Source organism: Nematolebias whitei, chromosome 14 (assembly GCF_014905685.2).
Source record: "Nematolebias whitei isolate Nwh7 chromosome 14, NemWhi1, whole genome shotgun sequence".
NCBI lineage: Eukaryota > Metazoa > Chordata > Actinopteri > Cyprinodontiformes > Rivulidae > Nematolebias > Nematolebias whitei.
The window spans coordinates 37,721,972-37,741,896 of NC_056511.1; the positions used below are offsets into that span (position 1 = coordinate 37,721,972).

A 19,925-nucleotide genomic window follows, 5' to 3' on the forward strand; every position below is an offset into this window, starting at 1 on the left:
CATTATATGGAATACTACACATTATAAGGAATACTACACATCATAAGTAATAAATATGCATCATATGGAATACTACACATTATAAGGAATACTCCACATCATAAGTAATACTAGGCATCATATGGAATACTACACTTAAAAGTAATACTACACATCATATGGGATCTGGAAAGTTGAAGGTGCAAGCTACAGGACCCACATCTCCATAGTCTGGTTCCAGAACAGGTTTAAATCCCACCCCTCTCAGTGTAAACAAACACCAATGACCTGCGGTGAAACTGGTGCAACTTGAAGCCTCATGTTGCTGTTGTTCAGATTCCAAAAATACTTTGTATACAACATAGCAGCTTCCATAAACTGGATCCTGCTTCATTTACCAACAATGAGAAAAGAAGAGGACATTTGGTCTGGTGATTCTACAGTCAGTGTTTCTGACTGATACACCTCTGCTAAAGAATACTTTCTCATTAATTTCAACATTTTCATTTTGACTTGGGAAGATGACTGAGGCCTCAAAATGCATCCAAAGATGATAACACCACAGCCATTATGGTATTTCTGAAGTGAAGCTGAGTGTGCCAGTACAACAACAAAGTTGAGGTGTTGAAGTGTGCTGTAGTTGTGATTCTCGTTCATGAAAATTTTCACTAAAAATATTGTGCACTTTTTTTACGGTGTACCCCTCCCAGCGGGACTCTCTCACCTCTGTCGGTGTCGTAAAGATAGACGAACCTCTCCCACTTGAAATGATCCAGCAGGCTGAGAACAACTCCCTTCAAACTGGGCCTCATCTGGAGGACGAACTGCACATCGGCATCGATGGGGAAGCTGGGCGTGATGAAGGATGTGTGCAGAGCCCCGCAGAAGGAGGTCAGCGTGTTCATGGACTTCCGGTCATAGAAGCCGAAGATGGCGTAAACTCCTCTGGAGAACTGGGAGCAGACTAGTGACACAGAAAAAAAAATGCATTTGAGTCAGACAAACCTTATAGCTCGGATTCAAACTATGGTGCAGGTTAACGGTAATTATTCTGTTAATTATCAGTGCTGGAAGTTAAGTATTAGATATAAGTTTAAGCTGGGTGGGTTTGGATGATATTAATCATGTGAGTAAAGTAGTAGCTAGCTAAATCAATGTTTGCCACATGGGATGTCGGCTCCCCGTGGCTGCCCTTCACTTCTCCTTCCTGTTAATGCAACTGCTTGGTTAATCAACCAGAACTAATATGGAACTCAGTGCACCGGACACATCTTTTAATGGCCAAATACCCTGAAACAAAAGCATGCAAATGTCTGCAGCACTATAAATGATTTATAACAAGCCCTATCTGTGCCCACCTGCAGCCTGATGGAAATGGGTTTTGTTCATTTAAATATGAGCCACTTGGTCTTACAAGGAGTTAAGAATTTTATTTTATTTGAACATGATAAGTTTAATGACACTCGTTAGGTCAGGTCTTTGTCGAGTGCTATGCTTGAACACAAAAAAAATCTGTTCAAAACACAAAACAACGGCCACCTCAGACAAAGTTACAACGTGAACAGAAATCTATTTTTACAGCTCAAAGCTTTTATTTTCAAGGAAGAAAGAACTATACATCCATCCATCCATCCAGCCATCCATCCATCCATTATCTTTTACCCGCTTCTTCCATTTTGGGTCACGGGGGTCACCGGTGCCCATGTCCAGCAATCACTGTGCGAGGGGCGGGGTACAACCTGGACGGGTCGCAAGTCCATCACAGGGACACATAGAGACAAACGAGACAAACAACCATTCACTCTCTCACTCTCACACCTAGGGACAATTTAGAGTCACCGATCAGCCTAACATGCATGTTTTTGGTCTGTGGGAGGAAATCGGAGTACCCGGAGAAAACCCACGCATGCACGGAGAGAACATGCAAACTCCACCCAGAAAGGCCCCCGGACCAGGATTTGAACCAGGGCCCTGCTCGCTGAGAGGCAGCAGCTCTACCAGTTGTGCCACCGTGCTGCCCAAGAAAGAACTAAATGATTGGATATTGTACTCTGTTGTATCACTTGTGTAGTCTGAACTTGCCAAAATAGCCTTCACTTTATGTTAGATCACGCTGACTGCTGTCTGCTGCAGGTAAGATATTCAGCTTAGAACTTCTCCACACAACCCCAACTTAAAAAAAACCCTCAAACTTATTCATTTCAATGCACAAATCTTTAAACAGTGAAGGTCTACTTCAGGGCTATTCAACTAGATTGTTCAGGGGGGCACAGTTACTGAAAACCAAGAGCTCAGGGGCTGGACATCCAGCAGTTATTGTCATTAAGTAAGAGTATTTTATGGTTTAAAATCTTGTTTTAAAAACGAACCCATTGGTGGGCCGAACTGAGTTCATCCGTGAGCCTGGTTCGGCCCCCAGGCCGCCAGTCTACTTACTCAAACGTGACTATTCTTACTAACTTTTGAAACTCAAGATGATTTCAGGAGAATTCCACTGTTAGTTTATCTTCATCATCTTCATCTACTAGAAAAACCATTGAGTCCAAGAGACTGGCAGCAACTCCCGTATGACCCTGAACAGGATTAAGTGGGTACAGGTGCATGAAATTTGAATGCTTTAGAAGAAAATGAGTAAGATGTTCAAAGTACTTCATGGTTTCCACATCACACCAATGCTTCCACCTCAGTGATGTACAGGAATTGCCCCCATAGAAAGACAAAAAACAGTGACAAGTCTGCACAAAACTGGAGGCATAAATAAAGAAATCCAGATTCTTACAAAGCGTGGGAGAACGCATGTCAGATAAAAGGTCAAGTCTGACAAAGACATGTTTTAGGGTCACCTCAGGGACAAACTGTACGTTGAGCTACAAGTCCTCTACAGAGAACTGCATGTTCCGATCCAAACTGCAGCAGTCTGCAGTGGAAGCACAAAGAACCGTGATCACATGACTGACATCCTCCATGTGTAAGATCACAATGAAGCTGCTCCGGTGTTTGACCTTTTCGGATGCTGCAAATCAATCAACTTTGGTCCTTTTCCTTCGGTCATCATACTCTTGTGAATGATATTTGGCAAGCTCAGACTGCACAAGTCACATAAAAGAAAAACAAAATCCAGTCACTTAGATTTTTCATCCTTGAAAATGAAACCCTTTAGCTGTAAAAATAGATTTCTGTTCACTTTGTAAATTTCTCTGAGGCAGCCATTGTTTTGTTTTGTTATTTGCTGGGTGAAGAAATATACTGTAATTTTTGGCATATAAGTTACATTTATTATGCATCACTGCTGGCTGACCTGTTACATTTATTATGCGTTTATTTAATGGTCAAAACTGTTTCATTTAGCCTGGGCGCTGGTGCGGCACCATCCATTCATCCATCCATCACGGCCGGAGTCGCTAGCTCCCCAGTGTTCCTCTGCATGCACCAGCTGAGTGAAGCAAGTGCACATGTGAGGACTCGCTGTTGCAGTTCTTTGAAATTTAACAAGATTAACACTTAAAAACAATTATTTGTTTCCTCGACAATATTAATCAGGTCTCAATGGGATTAACCTGTCTAAATAAAGGTTGAATGAATGAAAATTATAGCAAAGGTGTGTCTCAGTTTAACTTTTCCTTAATAAATGCACTTTAATGGTCAAAACAGCTGCATTTCACCTGGGCGGCGTGGCGCCATCCATCCATCCATCCATCCATCCATCCATCCATCCATCCATCGCAGCCGGAGCCACTAGCTGTTGCAGTTCTTAGAAATTTAAAGCTTCAGTCAAAAATTGCGTTATGAATATGGGAAAAAAAATTTATACAAATCGCTTTGGTGTACAAGTCGCAGGACTGACAAATCTATGCAAAAAAACTGCGACCTATATGCTGTAAAATACGGTATTTACTGAAAATTGTATAAGGGCAAAGCTTTGAATTTATAACTTAAAACATGTTTTTTAGTTGATACGTAGCAGAACTTTACCAAGACCTTAATGAGTCCAACACCCCTCTAGTTTTAAGAAGAAGACAGTCCCCACTAATCCTCATATTGCAGAATTCATTATTATATTAGTCCTCAGTCATTTCAGACATTGGCTGTAATTGCTAATATCATTGTATCAAAGTGACCAAATGGTTGCAGGATTCGGATTATCAGTGCAGCAGTTAGTCTTCATAATGTCACTGTGGAGGTTTCTTTAAATTTTTTATTTCATGTTTCTAAATAATGAAAAACGTGCAAATCGAAGTGTCGCAGGGGCACCCCTAAAAAACTTTTTTTTTAAATTTCCTCTAGCTATATAGGATTAGTAGAACTTTCTAACCCTAAAGGCATGGCTGCCTCAGAGGAGTTGACCGGGGAGAGGGCGGGCACCGGAGACCATCTTATCACAAGCAAACTGTTTCTTTTGCCCACTATGAGAGTGTGCCGTTTGTGGGAATCAGTTTGTTGTGGCTCCTCAGACTGAAGAAGTCCTTTGGATGAAGGACGAAACTTCTCAGTAAAAAAATAAACCGTCCAGATTATTTTTACCTGGATTATTGAGCATGATCTTTGGTGTTTTTAAACAAAAAAGAAAATTGTCTTGGCAATTATTAGTTTAAAAACAAATATATTTCATTTAAAATTAAAATAAAACCTAACATCTAGTCCCGCTGAATAAGGACAACCGGTCTAAAACCAATGTCCTCAACATTAGGATGTAGGATCTCAGGGGGTTATATGTGATGAACTGCTGGGTAATTTGACCTAATTATTATACTAAAGGGACATTTTGACCATTTTTTTAAAAGTCATGCTCTGTCAGATAGTTATCAATAGTTATCAGAAGGGACTTTAGTCATAAAGCACGCAGTACAGAGTCATTCATCTAAAAACAGTTTATGCTCAGCGCACATATCACTAGAGAGCAGCAACAAGCTCAACTAGTGTGCTGTGCAAAACTATAGACTTTTAATATTAGCTAATGTTCTTGAACAATGTTGCTTTTGAGGAAAAAGTGTTTCAGAAGCCGGATAAACATTTTTAAAAGCATTCTTGTTTGGCATTGTAGCCCAGTAGCCTAGCCTGGGGGAGACTTGTGCCCTTTTCTCCACACTTTGAGCTTTATGACTGATATCATGGCTAATAAGGAGCTGACTACAGTTTGATCTCTGTGTTGTGTGTTTTCCATTCTCATCATGGGCCGCAACGTTGCCCAATTTGTCTCAGTTGACGACTCGCACCCACAGAACGGGGCACGTATGAAGTGAAGGCTGAGTAGGTGTTTCTCCTCTGGCAGTGCTGCAGCAAGTTGGCTGGAGCTCTCGTTTCACTTCCAATTACATCTTTGTAAAACCACATGTTTGCTTCCACTGGGTGACTCCCTGCTCATTACACTGAGAGACTGGCAACACTTGTGGGATTAGCTCTGATCTGAATTAAAAACCAACAAGAACAACTAGAAAAATCTGCAGCAGAGTTGTAGGTTTGGCCGGAGGCTGCTGGAGCTTTATCAGGAAGGTTCACTTGAACGTTATTATTACTGCACGACTCTGAAAGTGCTGCAAACATTCAACCCACGCATTGTTTGCATCAACTGTAAAAAATATCATCCAAGGACTGAGAAATCAGCATGGTCGGTGCTCAGAGACAACATTAAAGTGTTGGGAGTACTGGAGGGGTTTGTTTTGATCCGTGAAGAACAGAATGTTTGCAGATTGTAACCCCCTGCTTAAAATAAAAAATATTTTATGGGCTTAAGTTTAGATATAATAATCAGCAATATTTTAGAAACTTTGCAAATTATTACAAACATTTGCTATTTTTATCACCTCATGTAATTGTCTATGTGCCTGTGTTTGTGTGTCTTTTAGCACAATATCACATTCTCCAGTGGATGGATTTTAATGAAACTCTCAGAATTGGATGTACATCTACAGAATAATTTAACTTCTGGAGCCAACTCCATTCAAGATGGCCACCATAACTAATGAACCTTAAAACAAAAATGGCTGTAACTCTGAGTTTTACAGATATTGAGATAACACTTGGTGTGGTAGTCACTGAGAGTCATCCCCAACACATACATCATTTACATATCACACAGGATCTTATGTTGTGTTTAATCATGCATACTATAGTTTTAATATTTGACTAAAAAAAGGCTAAAACTTTTTAAAGATGATTTTTGTTTAAAACTTGGGCATGCAAAACAACAAGAGATAAACTTTTGTTTCTGTTTTTGGTAAAGTAATACTAGTTTGACTGGTAACAAGTTATGAATTTTCACCTACAGCGTTTTGAACCTGACTGAAGTTTCACATTTTATCAGCACCCATTATCTGGTCATTAGTATGACAACAAGTAGTAACGTGAGGTTCTCCATCGCTGGAGGATTTAAAATTAAATGTTTGTTGTTTTCAAAATGAGTGTTTCTATGGAATTAAATTAAACCGAGAATGCCAGAAAACCTTAATGTTTTTTGGTGCAAGATATTCAAGTGGATAGGAATTGTACTATGTGCGGCAACAGGGATATCTTATTTATTTGTTTGTTTGTTTGTCTGAGGCAGCGCAGAATGACAGATGCTGGTGAATGTGGGGAGCAATTATATGCACCACCAGGTGCAATGGTGGAGCCAGGGGGTGGCCAATGGTGGCTTTGACTGTCATAGATTAATCTTCAACCACCCCGATCATATGAAGAAACTAAACTTTTGAGTAATATAATGACCAAAAAGTACACTTTCCTCAAATGCTAGAAAGCCGGTTTACATACACACACCACACACACGCACCCCCACCCCCCCATACACACACATACTATATATATATATATATATATATATATATATATATATATATATATATATATAGATAGATAGATAGATAGATAGATAGATAGATAGATAGATAGATAGATAGATAGATAGATAGATAGATAGATAGATAGATAGATAGATAGAGTATATATACATACAAACATATACATACACATCTATCTATCTATCTATCTATCTATCTATCTATCTATCTATCGATATATATGCATGTTTGTATGTATGTGAAATATCAATGATGGTTGTATCTATAAAAACAAGCTCACACAACTCCTCTTAATGTACGCCAGCATCCCCTTTAAATTTTTCACGAGCACCAGTTGCGATTTCGTCTTTCTTTTATACAACTCCACATTGTCCTTGAATAATCTGAGGCAGCGTTAGGAGAATAGCAGAGATTTCAGGGGCGGTCGTGATGGAGGAGGTTGTGTGAGACTGCAACAAACTGCTGCAACGCCACTGTAGGCTGTCAGAAGAGATCACCGTCGCTCCGTACCGCCGCTGACATGTGAGCACATTCTGATGCACAGGATCTGAGACGAACTGCACATCTTCAGAAGCTTTCTCTCCCCCCTGAAGCTATCCAAGACCATTTTGCCATTTCACAGCATCATCTCCACCTAGGGTTGACCCACTCAGTTTGAAGAAAATATATAATTTTTAAATGCTGCAGCTCTGAGCTGCTGCAAAATATAATTTGCAACACTGCAGATTCATTTTCAGTTAACTGATAATAAATGCCTCTATTGAACTTTAAGACATTAATTTAGCATCACTGCCACTCTGCTCAAAGAAACGTAACATATTTATGCTGCATGACGGGCCATGAGTCATGTCTTACCCCAAAGCGATGGACCTTAAAAGTTCCCATTAAACTAAGGATCAAACCCTCGATTCTTCCCGGTGAATATACTGCTTGGAAAAGGCCATTGTGCGCCCATGTTTCCCATTTTTTTAAATCCCACAACAAATCTAAGGACAAATAATTGTCAGCTTGGTGCAGATCATGGAGATGACAACACTCTGGCTGCAGCGGCACAAAGTCAGATATTTTTATTAGTGCACCGTGATGAAAGAAGACGCTCCTGGGGAAGTGTCTGTTTCTGTTTAATCCTTGCTGAGCGAAAGACTAAAGCCTTCAAATGCAAATGTTGATGTGTCGCAGGCAAACGAGGTGCCTGCAGTGTGTTTTTTAAGCTGAACATGTTACAGTAATTGAAATCAGACAGAGGACATTTTAGTTTTGATCATCAGCAACCTCCGTGTTATACAGAAAAGCAGCTTCAGTAATTATCTTGTATTTGTCTCCTCATTGTTTACTGCAGCCACAGAACACAGAAATACAACAACTGTCACAGGAAGTGGTGTTCTTCATGCCGAACAGTTGGAGTACCTCGTTTCTCTTCATGCATCATTCATGACTTGTCAGTTTACGTGAGCTCTCAGAGTTTTGATGACTCCCCAGTTGTTTTGCTTCTGTAAGTTCTGCAAAATTGCTTAGTTGACGTTTGTATTTAACAAATTCAACGGGGCTCTAATGCTCTAATAGATTAACAAGCCTACAGTAGCCTCACAGCTTCAAATCTTCACAACGTGAGTGAGTTAATTAAAGACATCTTTCCACACGTTGGGAAAAACTGTGTTCATATTTGATTTGTTGATCAAACTGCATGTGTTCACTGAATGTGCTGTCTGGAAACAAGAAGACGCAGTTAGCTTGAATTTGAAGGATGCCAATCTTTTCAAACAGGGTTCTGGGGTAAGGTTATGACAAACGGTCAGTATCTTACCTGCTGAAGATGTCTCTTTGAACAAACTCAGTTTGGAAAAATACAATTTCGTTCCGACTTGACTGGTGAGCTAACAATGTGAAAAATGTGAACTGCTGCTGTATTAAAACAGCAACTCTGTTTTATAAATCTTTACAATATCACTCGTTTTGTGGTAGTTTTGCTGAATGTATTATGGTAATACAGCAGGAAGAGACTTATGTTTCACAAGATGTGCTACAGCTAGCTGCAGCTACTGCTTTTTGCTTTTGAATTTTGTGTATATAACCATGTAACTGTTGGCATTGTAAAAAAATTACAACACAGTGTTACGCATGAATTGATATGAAATATTGGAAATTTAATTTTTTCAAGGTGTTGATCGACTTTAGTCTTAGCTATATAAAGACTAGTTGTTAGCTCACCCGTCTGGTCAGAATTAAACTCTCTTTCTCTAAACTGAGGTCATTCAAAGAGCTATCTGCAACAGGTAAGATAATAATTGTTCATTCACAGTCTCATTGAAAAATGTAAGCGCTTGCGAAGTGTAAAAGTGCACAATGAACGTGTTGGCGATGACTCTCAGCTACTACCACAACATATTTAGTTGAGCTGTGGTAGCCATCTTGAATTGTGTTTAATGAGTTTTAGACACACAGCCAATACTTTGTGAGAATCCACTGAAATCTGCCCAGTGTTTGATTCAATATTTTGCTAACAGGGTTGGTTCTAATGTTTTGTGCATTAATGATTTTGCTTTCAGTGTGTGTGTTTATATGTGTGTGTGTATGTGTGTGCAATTCCCTGCTGTGTTATCAAAATGTCTCATGGACCAGTTGACAGGTTTATTGAAACTTGCAATTTCCAGAGTGAACATCTTCAAATGATAAACTTTTCAAGGCAACTACATTCAAGATGGCTTCCACAGCTAATTAGCCTCAGTCAATTTGACATATTTTCTGATAAACTTTGGTGAGGTAGCAGCTAAAAGTTATAATCAACACAAACTCCATTCACCATGTTTGACCACAGCAGCTATAATTTCATCATTTCTTCTCATAAATCTGAGTTTAAAGCAGCAGGTGATGTGCATTCCTTAAACAAAGAATATGACAACGTTCAGAGCCAACATGAGTGGTCTCTAAGCAAAAATTAAATTTCCTCTGCCTTAAAACAGTTCACCTGTTCTATAACCTGCTCCGAAAGCTGCTTAAAAACAAATTACATATGCTGCCTTCAAGTCCCTGCTTCTTATGAAATAAGAAAACAAACAATAATGAGACAGATTTGAACACATCAGCATCACTTTCACGTTTACCACCAAATTTGCATATTATTCAACAAGCTAATCTGAATGGAAGGTCTGCTAAAAGTAAAATGTCCTGATTTTGACACTGCTGATGAGTCAAAGGAGCGAGCGCAGCGTTGACAATGTAGAAGAAGAAGGGCAGAAGGAGGAGGAGGAAGAGGAGGAGGAGATCTGGCTGTGTGAACTGGTCTGTGCTGCATTAGTGGGACTGTCCGTTGCCTACACACTGAAGTGCTCTAACATTAGCCTCTGTCTGAACGGCAACACACCGGTTGAGTCACGGCAGAGGGAGGATGGAGAGAACAAACAGCAGAAAGAAACACTTCAATGCAGCTTTTATACTGTAGATGAAAACCTTGGTTAAAACCATTTCAACGCTTAATGAAAAATCATTTAAACAAATGTTTTTCTTGTCTTTCCCCTGATTTCCAGCTGAACCTCCCCTGTCTTTTCCAGCCCTAACCTCAGACTCAATGGATGCAACCTTCCCATTCCTCCATTTATGCGCACAGTCAGTCGTAGTCTGCAGCGAGGTGTCACGTCAGTGCATCCCGCAGCAACATCACTCCACTCACAGATTGGTGGTTGAGACAATGAACACAACAACGCAGCGAGTGTCTTTATGTCAGAATCAACTCATCACAACTGGAAACTGGTTGGTTGTAGATGTTTGTATCTGCAGCGGGAAGCATCAAAACAGAAAATTCTGCTTGTCTGGTTAATGGAAGCTGCGGGGAAGTAAAGTTTGGTGAGGATTGATTTTCTGTACTGGGAAACGGACTGGAAGCCACACACAAACAGTTCATATGCTGCTGGACTCTGGCCTTCCACCCATTGATCCTCGCTGCCATCAATGACGTTATATGCCATCAGGGATTTGTACAATCATTACAGACTGACCCAGCTAGCTTACTGACATCTGGGCTGTCCTGCTTTAGCTTAGCCAGAATCTATACGGTGAGTAAAACTGAGCTCTGAACAAAAAGCAAACAATGCAACATGTTTTTAATTTACTCTCTCACATCTTTATCACCCTTTTTATTGAAACTTTCAGGAAGTAATCATTAGGTGTACATCTACAACTCTAACTTTTGGAGTCAACCTCATTCAAAATGGCTTCCACAGCTAATGAACGTTACCAACCACAAAAATCTGTCAGTTTAACAGAGACCAAGCTACAGTTTGGTGGTAATATACTTGAGTCACCTCCAACACATCAAGTGCTAACAAACTGCACAATATATTTGCTTACAATTTGGGTAATGGAGTAACTCTTGTAAGCAAAATATCTCATAAACCACTGGATGGATAAGATGATCTCAGTTAAAAATTTGGCACGAAATTCATTAAGCGTTCCTTTCAAGAAATTCTTGTTTTTTAATTTTGTAATAAAATAACACAAGAAAGTAAGAAATAAATGCTCTATTTATTCATCCCAAGTTGTTTTATATAATAGAAACAAGCAGTGTTACTCTCAGGCACGGTCCATTGGTGTGGCCATTTAATTTGGACGTTTTGGAATCGAGTAGATCAACACAGACTCAAGGTAGATGTCATTAAAGTTCTGCCTGTCCCCAAAACAATTGTGTTTATCTGAATTTGGCTCCCTGACTGGCCTAGACAGGCCACCTTATCTTAATTCGCCTGGAAGTTTTGTAAATCTGATGCTCTGCCCCTCCCCCCCTCCTACCGAGGAAATCTATGGACTAATCAGAGGGACCTGACTGAATAAACATTCTGTCATCATTTCAGGACTCTGGATTCGTCCTTGGTCATCCTCGACACCCCCCGAGTGTGTACAGATCTCTCCAGAGAGAACTATTTGAACTGAGCGTTTTTATCTGAACTTTGCGGTGGCTCTGTGTGTTGTCTCTGGACTGCTCACCTTCCTTGCGATCACTGGAGCATCTCTTACACCTATGCAGCCACACATCAGATAGGAAGTTGGTACCTTGCTTATTTTTCATGTTGTTGTGCTCACATCATGCACGGACAGATGGACAGAGAGTATTTCCAATTCCCACTTTTTGCGCCGTGACAATGGACAATAAAAAAATAAGATAGAAAACCAAAGCAATAAGATAAAAAACATTTAGAACATTATAAAATGTCCCAAGTCCTAAAGATAAGAAAGAATGAGCAAATTTAACACCCTAACACTTGCTTATATTGTTACATCTGGTGAGGTGAGTCAAGGGAAAGCACTGACTATACTGTAGTTCTCACCAGAATAGAAACGTGTTTAATCTTGATCATCACATTCATTTGCTGCATCAACACCTGCCAAGAAAAGCAGCAGTATGCTATCCAGAGTTATAATAAGAAATCTGTGGTTTTGTGCACCTTCAAGTTACAAACTGACCCTGGCTCATCTTCGGGAAGAGCTGCTCAGTGTTCTTTGTCAACTATACTGAGTATTAGCTTTAGCTCAGCTTAACCCGTTGAAATTAATCCCCCAGATTATTACGGTTTTCTTCTTATCCTTTTAGGAAACCCCTTAAGCTGCTTTCAAAAACAATTGGTATGGGTTTCGTCTGTGTCAGTTTTTAACTGTGAACATCTTCACTAATTTGTGCTCTTCTCCTGACCTGGGCAATCTAAGCATGTAATAAGCCCGTCCTCCTCAGCACCAACTGCCGAAGTGCCCTTAAGCTGAGCGCTGACCCAGCAGCTGCTTCACTGTAATAACTCAGCAGCCGGCGGTGGGAGGTTTTAGTGGAACTGTGGGGTGTCATGGCGTAAGAGTGTGAATAAACCAACAGCTTCTTCCCCCAAAGGCTGCTGCAGGCCACTGTTACAAAATATAGTTTGCTAAAAGTGCTAAACTCGGTTTGTGAGCACCAAATCCAGATAGCCCAGAGCCCTGAATGTATGAGATACTGGTTTGTTCATTTCCCACTTTTTTCTTTTCACACTTCATTAGGTTCAAGAGTTCAAAAAGCTCCAGCTGATCCACAAAAGCGTGGTGTTCAGTGTTGGTGGGGAGATAGATAACAAATTAATTCTCCAGATAGAACTCACTAGCCCTACATGGCAGAGGAGGAACGAAAAGGCCAATTATCAGACTCCACAGTCCGTCATGTCAGATCCATCACGTTTGAGGAGATGACCACACAGACGTCAGCGTGTAGCAGCTGATACAACAAGCTATTTATATCCAGAAGTGTGGATACAAAGATCTGTAATTCTGTGATGCTGGAAGAAGCGAATGTGATGCTAAGAACCTGTTTCAAACTGTCTGATTTCAACCATTTTAGAGAAAGTGGAGAACAAAAGCAACATTTTCAGCTGAAACCAAAGCCACTACTCTCATATGGTCCTACAACTGGTCCAGAATGCAGCAGCCCGATTTTTAACCAGTACAGGCAAAAGAGAGCACATTACACCAGTTTTGGCCTCAATGCACTGGTTACCGGTTCACTTTTGAATCCAGTTCAAAATACTCATGTATGTCTACAAATCACTGAACAGTGTCCCCCCCCCATCTCTCTGATTTGCTACAACCGTATGTCCCACCACGCTCCCTGAGGTCAGCGGACCAGTTGATCCTCACAGTTCCAGGAACTCGTCTTAAGCGCAGAGGTGACAGGGCCTTCTCTGTAGCAGGACCAAGACTTTGGAACGAGTTACCTCTGCTTGTCAGACAGGCCCCCTCCCTCTCGGTTTTCAAGTCCCGTTTAAAAACTCACTACTATTCAATAGCTTTCAACACAAGATGATCTGTGTTTTGATCCTGTATGCGCTACACTAGTTTGTCGTCATTATCTGCATCGTTTTTTGTCTATATTCTGATTTACCTCATTTTGTATTTTGCTTTGTGTGTTACCTGTTGTTTTGTCTGTACAGCACTTTGGTTGGCCTTGTTGCTGTTTTAAGTGCTTTATAAATAAAGTGGTATGGTATGGTATATATGCCACACATATATCTGTTTAAACACTGATGGAGAGGGAAGGGAAAGTCTGGAAAGGTGGGTGCTAATGCATATTTTTTTTATCTTTTTGATATGAGAATATATTAAGATTCAGTTCATAAACAGTAGCTCCTATGTGTCAGAGTGCATGGTTGAAAAACATGTTAAATGTGACATTTTATGTAATAACTAATTATGGGAGCCGACACAAAAGCATTGAAGAACCCTTATATTTATTCTGTTTGGTTTCTATCACAATTTTTGTCCAATTTCACGCTTCCCCAGCTATCAGGAAAAAAACAACAACAAATAAATATATGCCATTTATACAAAACATGCAGCTCAATAGGGAACAGTATGTTGTTGAGGGTTTTGGTAACAAATTGTGTCATCATCATCAGCCTCTCAGCCCAGAGCCATGAGGGCAGTACAGACGTCATTTAACAGCATCCTCCACCTGGACTAGTCCTCAGCAAGAGTTGAGGACAACGGAAAGGGAGCCCTGTCCAGCTACAGATGTAATCTGCCTCACTATTGAGCAAATCACTTCAACTTCTTCTTCTTAATCTGCATTAGGAAGGAATCATAATCCCCAATGAGGATATGGCCTCTGGTGGATTTCAGCATTAGTAGTGTGGGAGGACGAGTAGACCTGAAGCAGGTGGCGGTGGCAGGTCATTCCAAATGCACATATTCTTTTCTCTATCTCAATTCAATTCAAAAATACTTCATTAATCCCAAAGGGAAATTACATGTTGTTGGTACTCATCATCCTGGTTTCCTTAATAGTTGTTATAGATGCTGATGGCTGTGGAAGAATCTCACAGCCCTCTGCATCTATAACAACAATTAATGAAACCAGGATGATGAGCGTTCAGAGTCAGCAGCACTGTACGTAGGAGTCTATCTCTGGTAGCCATCAACACTGATCTGTCCTTCCAAACAAGTTTATGTCTTGTGTCTCTTGTGTGATGACACTGGCAGCTTTAACTATCCTTGTCCTGATCTTTTTAACTGAGTCACCCTCTGCATGAATTACTTTGTTCGAGTTCCGTCTCCCTGATGTTCACTTTAAGAGGCTCCTGTTTAAAAGAAAGAAACCAAGGTCTTGGTACTCTTAAGACTAATTTCCATGCCATGACAACAACTCATAATGTCTAGGTTCTTTGCTTGAATGGCTTGATCATTTAAGGTTTATATCATCAACAAAGCGAAAATCGCTGATTTCTCTTCCTTCCAGGTTTACAGGGGAATCTATTTCTATCAGTGTCTCAGATATACAGTATGTTCCAAGAACATGTTACACAGTGTTGGCCAGAGTAGGCATTCTTGGCACACACGAACTATAGTTGGAAAACACTCGCTGAAGTTGTTACGACCATTAACTTGCTCTTTGTACAGTGCCTCCATGGCGTTAAATATGCCTCTACTAATGCTGAGCTGTCTCATGATTGCTCATAGGTCGTCTTGCCAAACTCTGTCAAAACCTTTCTTGTAGTAAATAAAAGTATGGTAGAATGGCTTGCATAGCTCAATGTACTTTTCACAAACCAGCTGTAGGTCAATTAATTTACTGTGCTGTAGACAAAACTCACAAAAAGCTGCAAGACATTCTTCCACAGACAATAAGGATTTTATATACTGTATGTATATATATATATATATATATATATATATATATATATATATATATATATATATATTAAGTGATTTAACGCAACTGTCTCTGCAGCTCAGGCAGCCTTACAGGAGAAATGTCATGCAAACTTCAGACAGGTCACAGAAAGCTGGACATGCCTGAACTCTCATTTTGATATCAAACAGATTTTGCACAATTTATGATTTTGGGAGATTCTGGTTGGTTGGCCAGTTGGTTGGTAATTAAACAACTGATAAGTTCAATAGAAAAATCAAAGCAAACATGTTCCTGTTTTTAGATTTTTAGCATTTTACCTGGTTTTATACGGCACCTTGATTTGATTTTGTTTTATAACACCACTTTTTATTTTCACTTTATTTGCATTCTATTGTTGTTTATTGTGCAGCACGGTGGCGCAACTGGTAGAGCTGCTGCCTCTCAGCGAGCAGGTTCCTGGTTCAAACCCGGTCCAGGGGCCTTTCTGGGTAGAGTTTGCATGTTCTCTCCGTGCATGCGTGGGTTTCCTCCGGGTACTCCGGTTTCTTCCCACAGACCAAAAACATGCATGTTAGGCTGATTGGTAACTCTAAATTGTCCCTAGGTGTGAGTGAGAGAGTGAATGGTTGTTTGTCTCGTTTGTCTCTATGTGTCCCTGTGATGGACTTGCGACCTGTCCAGGGTGTACCCCGCCCCTCGCACAGTGATTGCTGGACATGGGCACCAGCGACCCCCGTGACCCAAACTGGAATAAACGGGTAAAGATAATGGATGGATGGATGGATGAATTTCTTTCATTCAACTGAAAGTAGAAGTCACACTAACTTTAGAACTGTTAATTTTTTTGCAAACTCTTTCTAATCCAACAACTTTTTTTTTTATCATTGGATTTTTGTCTTCATTTTGCACATTTCTTTGTCCCTCACTGCTCTAAGACAAAGTTTTCTCTAAAATCTAAGCAGGGTGCAACGAGAGCGCAACTAAGCTTCCAAAAACTTCAGGTGGTTTTTAGTTTAAAACTTTTTCTTTAAGGAAGTTAGAAATCTTTTTAGTTTGCCATATCTCCTATATAACTGTATTATAATGCTGTGAAAACACAAAAACAACCATGTGTGACCATCAGAGGCCCACAGCTCAAAAATCTCAACGCTTCAACTTTTCACACAGCAACTGTTTGAGGCTTACTTTTTAGTCGGTGTTTCTTTCTACCTCTCTAGAAGTGTAAGACACAGGTGTGTGGGTGATCATAAAAAGCCACTAGCAGCTATAACATCTCTTTTAATCTCGTTTTTCATTACACTTCTTATACGGTTTGTAATATTGGATTTTGGGCCGTAGCTGCGTCTGCACTCGTCAAAAATTCATCTGAATTTTTCCATTTTCACGACAGTTGTTCCATTTGAGTGACATTAACTCTCACACTCACTGTTAAATGACATCATTTATTTTAAAGTAGCCACTAGAGTGAGATGTAATAGCAACTACAACAAATTATTTTTTCCAAACGTAGTCATTTAAGTGATGCTCAGCTTCTGCAAAATTACTGAATTCCTCTGTTCTGGCTAATTAACCGTCAGGTTCTATCATCCAGCTGGAGGGTTTTGGATGCCATGAGTGAGGAGTTAAAGAATGAAGCCAGGCTCTTGGCAGGAGTGTGGGTTTTGTTTTTTAGGATGATCCATTTCATTTAAACAGCAGTTTCATCTTATTACCATCTGTGTTTTGGAAGCTATTGAGACAAATGGAAGCTTTATATAATCTGCAGTGCAGCCCAGAACTTGCATCCCTTTTGCATCACTGTGGGCTACGATTTAAAGACACGCCAAACGAATTATGTCTGTGCAACATAAAACTAGACGGCATCGACTCACAGGCATGTGTGACGGAGAAACTGTTTGAGGACTCCAAGTTGTCAACGTTGTAGTTGAGGTGGAAGGGTTTTTCTGTCACATTTTGGTTGGTGTTGTACAGCTGGACTGCAAACCTGAAGGCGCTGTGCTCCTGCACTGTGGAGCGCATGAACAGTCCACCTACAGGATGGAAGAAAATGTCACATAACCGAGCTCTAATTAGTCCAAACCCAACATGCACTGCCATATTACTCTACCTTGAATTACAACTCTAAAAACATGATTTAAAACTGCACAAATGTATTTTATATTAGCCACAAAATGTGGAAACAGTTAAACAAGTATATTTTGACCAAACTGCCTTCAAAGACATAAAATCCTCCAAGCCTTGTGGTTATTTAAGTAAATTAGCAATATTTTAGAGGAAGACAAAAACACAAGGAGGGAAGAAAAAGAACTTTCTTAATTCACAAGACATGCCCTATACGTGCAGCTTTGAACTTACCAATGTTGATTTGGTTTGGAAACCCTGCCAATGACTCCCCACACAAATTAAAAATAACAAAGACTGCTGCAACTGTGCGATTCCACATTTTGTTTCTCCTCCGGAAAGTGAAATCAACTCCTGGTCTGTGTGTGAGTGAGGCAAAGCGAGGAGAAGCATGTAGAAATACAGAGGCTTGAATGCAAAAAAGGAAAAAAGACCAAAAAAAATTTAAAAAAAATCCACAGGATGCTGCGCGTCCCTCAGTTTCTCTCCCTCACTCTGTGCGCCCACGGTGAGTGTGTGCCAGCGCAACTGCAGCTGCTGCTGCTGCTGGAAATCTAAAGCCAGTGTTTTATCTCAAAGATGGAGGTGGAGAGGGAGGAGGAGGAGGAGGAGAGAGGGGGAGCAGATCTTCTTACTGAGGATGAAGACCATTGAATTGGGCCAGAGAGAGAGAAAGAGGGAGGAGGGGGAGGAAAAGAGGGCGTTTATCCAACTTGGTCTGACGTTGAATTATAATAAGTGCAGCCTCCCGTCTTCTTCTTCCTCCTCCTCACGTCACTGCAGTCTCTGCCGTGTTTGGTGTGTGTGCTGCAGAGGCAGAGGCAGCACACACAATCAGAAAGTCGGCAGGGACCAACAATACACATACTGCTGACTTGAGTGCGTGCACATGTACGTGCACTCTATAAGTGGAGTATCTAGCCATCCCATCCTGCTGTACCAACATATGAGGATGCGCTCTGTGCAGCATAATCCTGCGCTGTCCCCTGCAGGTGTTTCTGAGAGTGAATGCACTGATTTATAACCTGTTAATCTGTGCCTGCAACAGATCCAACTAATGCTGTTTATTAGAAAACTAATTGACTTTTGTGTTAGTCATTTGGACTCTTCCTCCATTCTGCTGGTTGTAGGAGGGTTCATATAACCAGAAATAAAGTACTGCGAGAAAAAAAAGCCTTATTTGGTTACCTTTAGAATAATGTGGGTTAGTTTAATATTTAAAGACAGATCAAAGAGATAAAAAAAAATAAATTAAAAAACCTGGAGGTAGTAGGTAACTGGCAACAAATCCAACAAAATGATTTGCTTTTTTTTTTAATTCATGAGGCAGAATTATTCGGCTATAATGAAAAGAGGGGTTTGTCATTTTCTGAAGTGCACAGAGTTTAAAATTTAACAAAAATATTTCTTAATGTAAATACACCAAAATGTTACATTTACAGTAGATTAAAATATTCACTTAATCCAGGGAGTTAAAATCAAAATGAAGTGCCAACAATCTGTTCAATGTCTGATATTTGGCTCTCATGGAATTAATAGAACAAATAACTACTGCTGTCGATCAAAAACAGTATTGTGTTAGTATTTTTGTTGATTTAAAAAAAAGCATTTGATATACTGACCACACTATTCTCCTTGGAATATGGTATAAGAGGACCAGCATTACACTGGGTATCTAGCTATTTGAAAGATAGGAAACAGTTTGTACAAATAAATGGTGTAAGATCTGACCTCTGCAATATCACGTGTGAAGTTCCTCAAGGCTCTGTACTTGGAACAAAGTTATTTATTTTATATGTGAATGACTTAGTGAATGTATCAGGACTCCTCAAATGTGTCCTTTTTGCAGATGACACCACATTTTTTTGTTTGGGTAAAGATGTAAAACGGATGTTGGAATTGATGAAGACAGAATTTGATAAAATACAAACTTGGTTTAAACTTAATAAATTATCATTAAATTTAGATAAAACTAATTACATGATATTTAGTAACAAAAAGAGAACTGTTGACGATCCATTTAGAATTGAGGGTGTTGAGATTTGTAAAGTTAATGAGATTAAATTTTTGGGTGTAATCATTGATGAACAGCTAACATGGAAAAATCACATCAATTCTGTAAGAACAAAAATATCTACATCTATTGCAGTACTATACAAAGTCAGGGAATTATTAAATGATAAAGCTCTGTACATGTTGTATAACACAATCATTGTTCCACATTTAATCTATTGCATTGATGTTTGGGGGAAAGCGTGTAAAACATTTACAAAACCTATTTTTATTTTACAGAAAAGAGCTGTAAGAATTATCACCAGAAAGCATTACAGTCACCCATCAAGCACATTATTTTATCTACTGAAGTTATTGAAGTTCCATGATTTGGTAGATTA

General features: G+C 39.8%; 1 protein-coding gene across 1 annotated transcript in view; it reads right to left on the minus strand.

Annotated features, from left to right (window-relative positions):
• LOC119420650 (glutamate receptor 3) overlaps positions 1–18,174 on the minus strand; it is a 129,825-nt gene extending 111,651 nt beyond the window's left edge. Inside the window, exons 1-3 of the mRNA XM_037688069.1 lie at positions 17,767–18,174; positions 17,283–17,441; positions 704–943 (exon numbers count right to left, since the gene is read on the minus strand). Of these exons, the coding sequence (XP_037543997.1) occupies positions 704–943; positions 17,283–17,441; positions 17,767–17,854 (487 nt within the window). The 5' untranslated portion in view covers positions 17,855–18,174. The remainder of the gene's footprint in view (positions 1–703; positions 944–17,282; positions 17,442–17,766) is intronic.
• Positions 18,175–19,925: the final 1,751 nt, after the last annotated feature.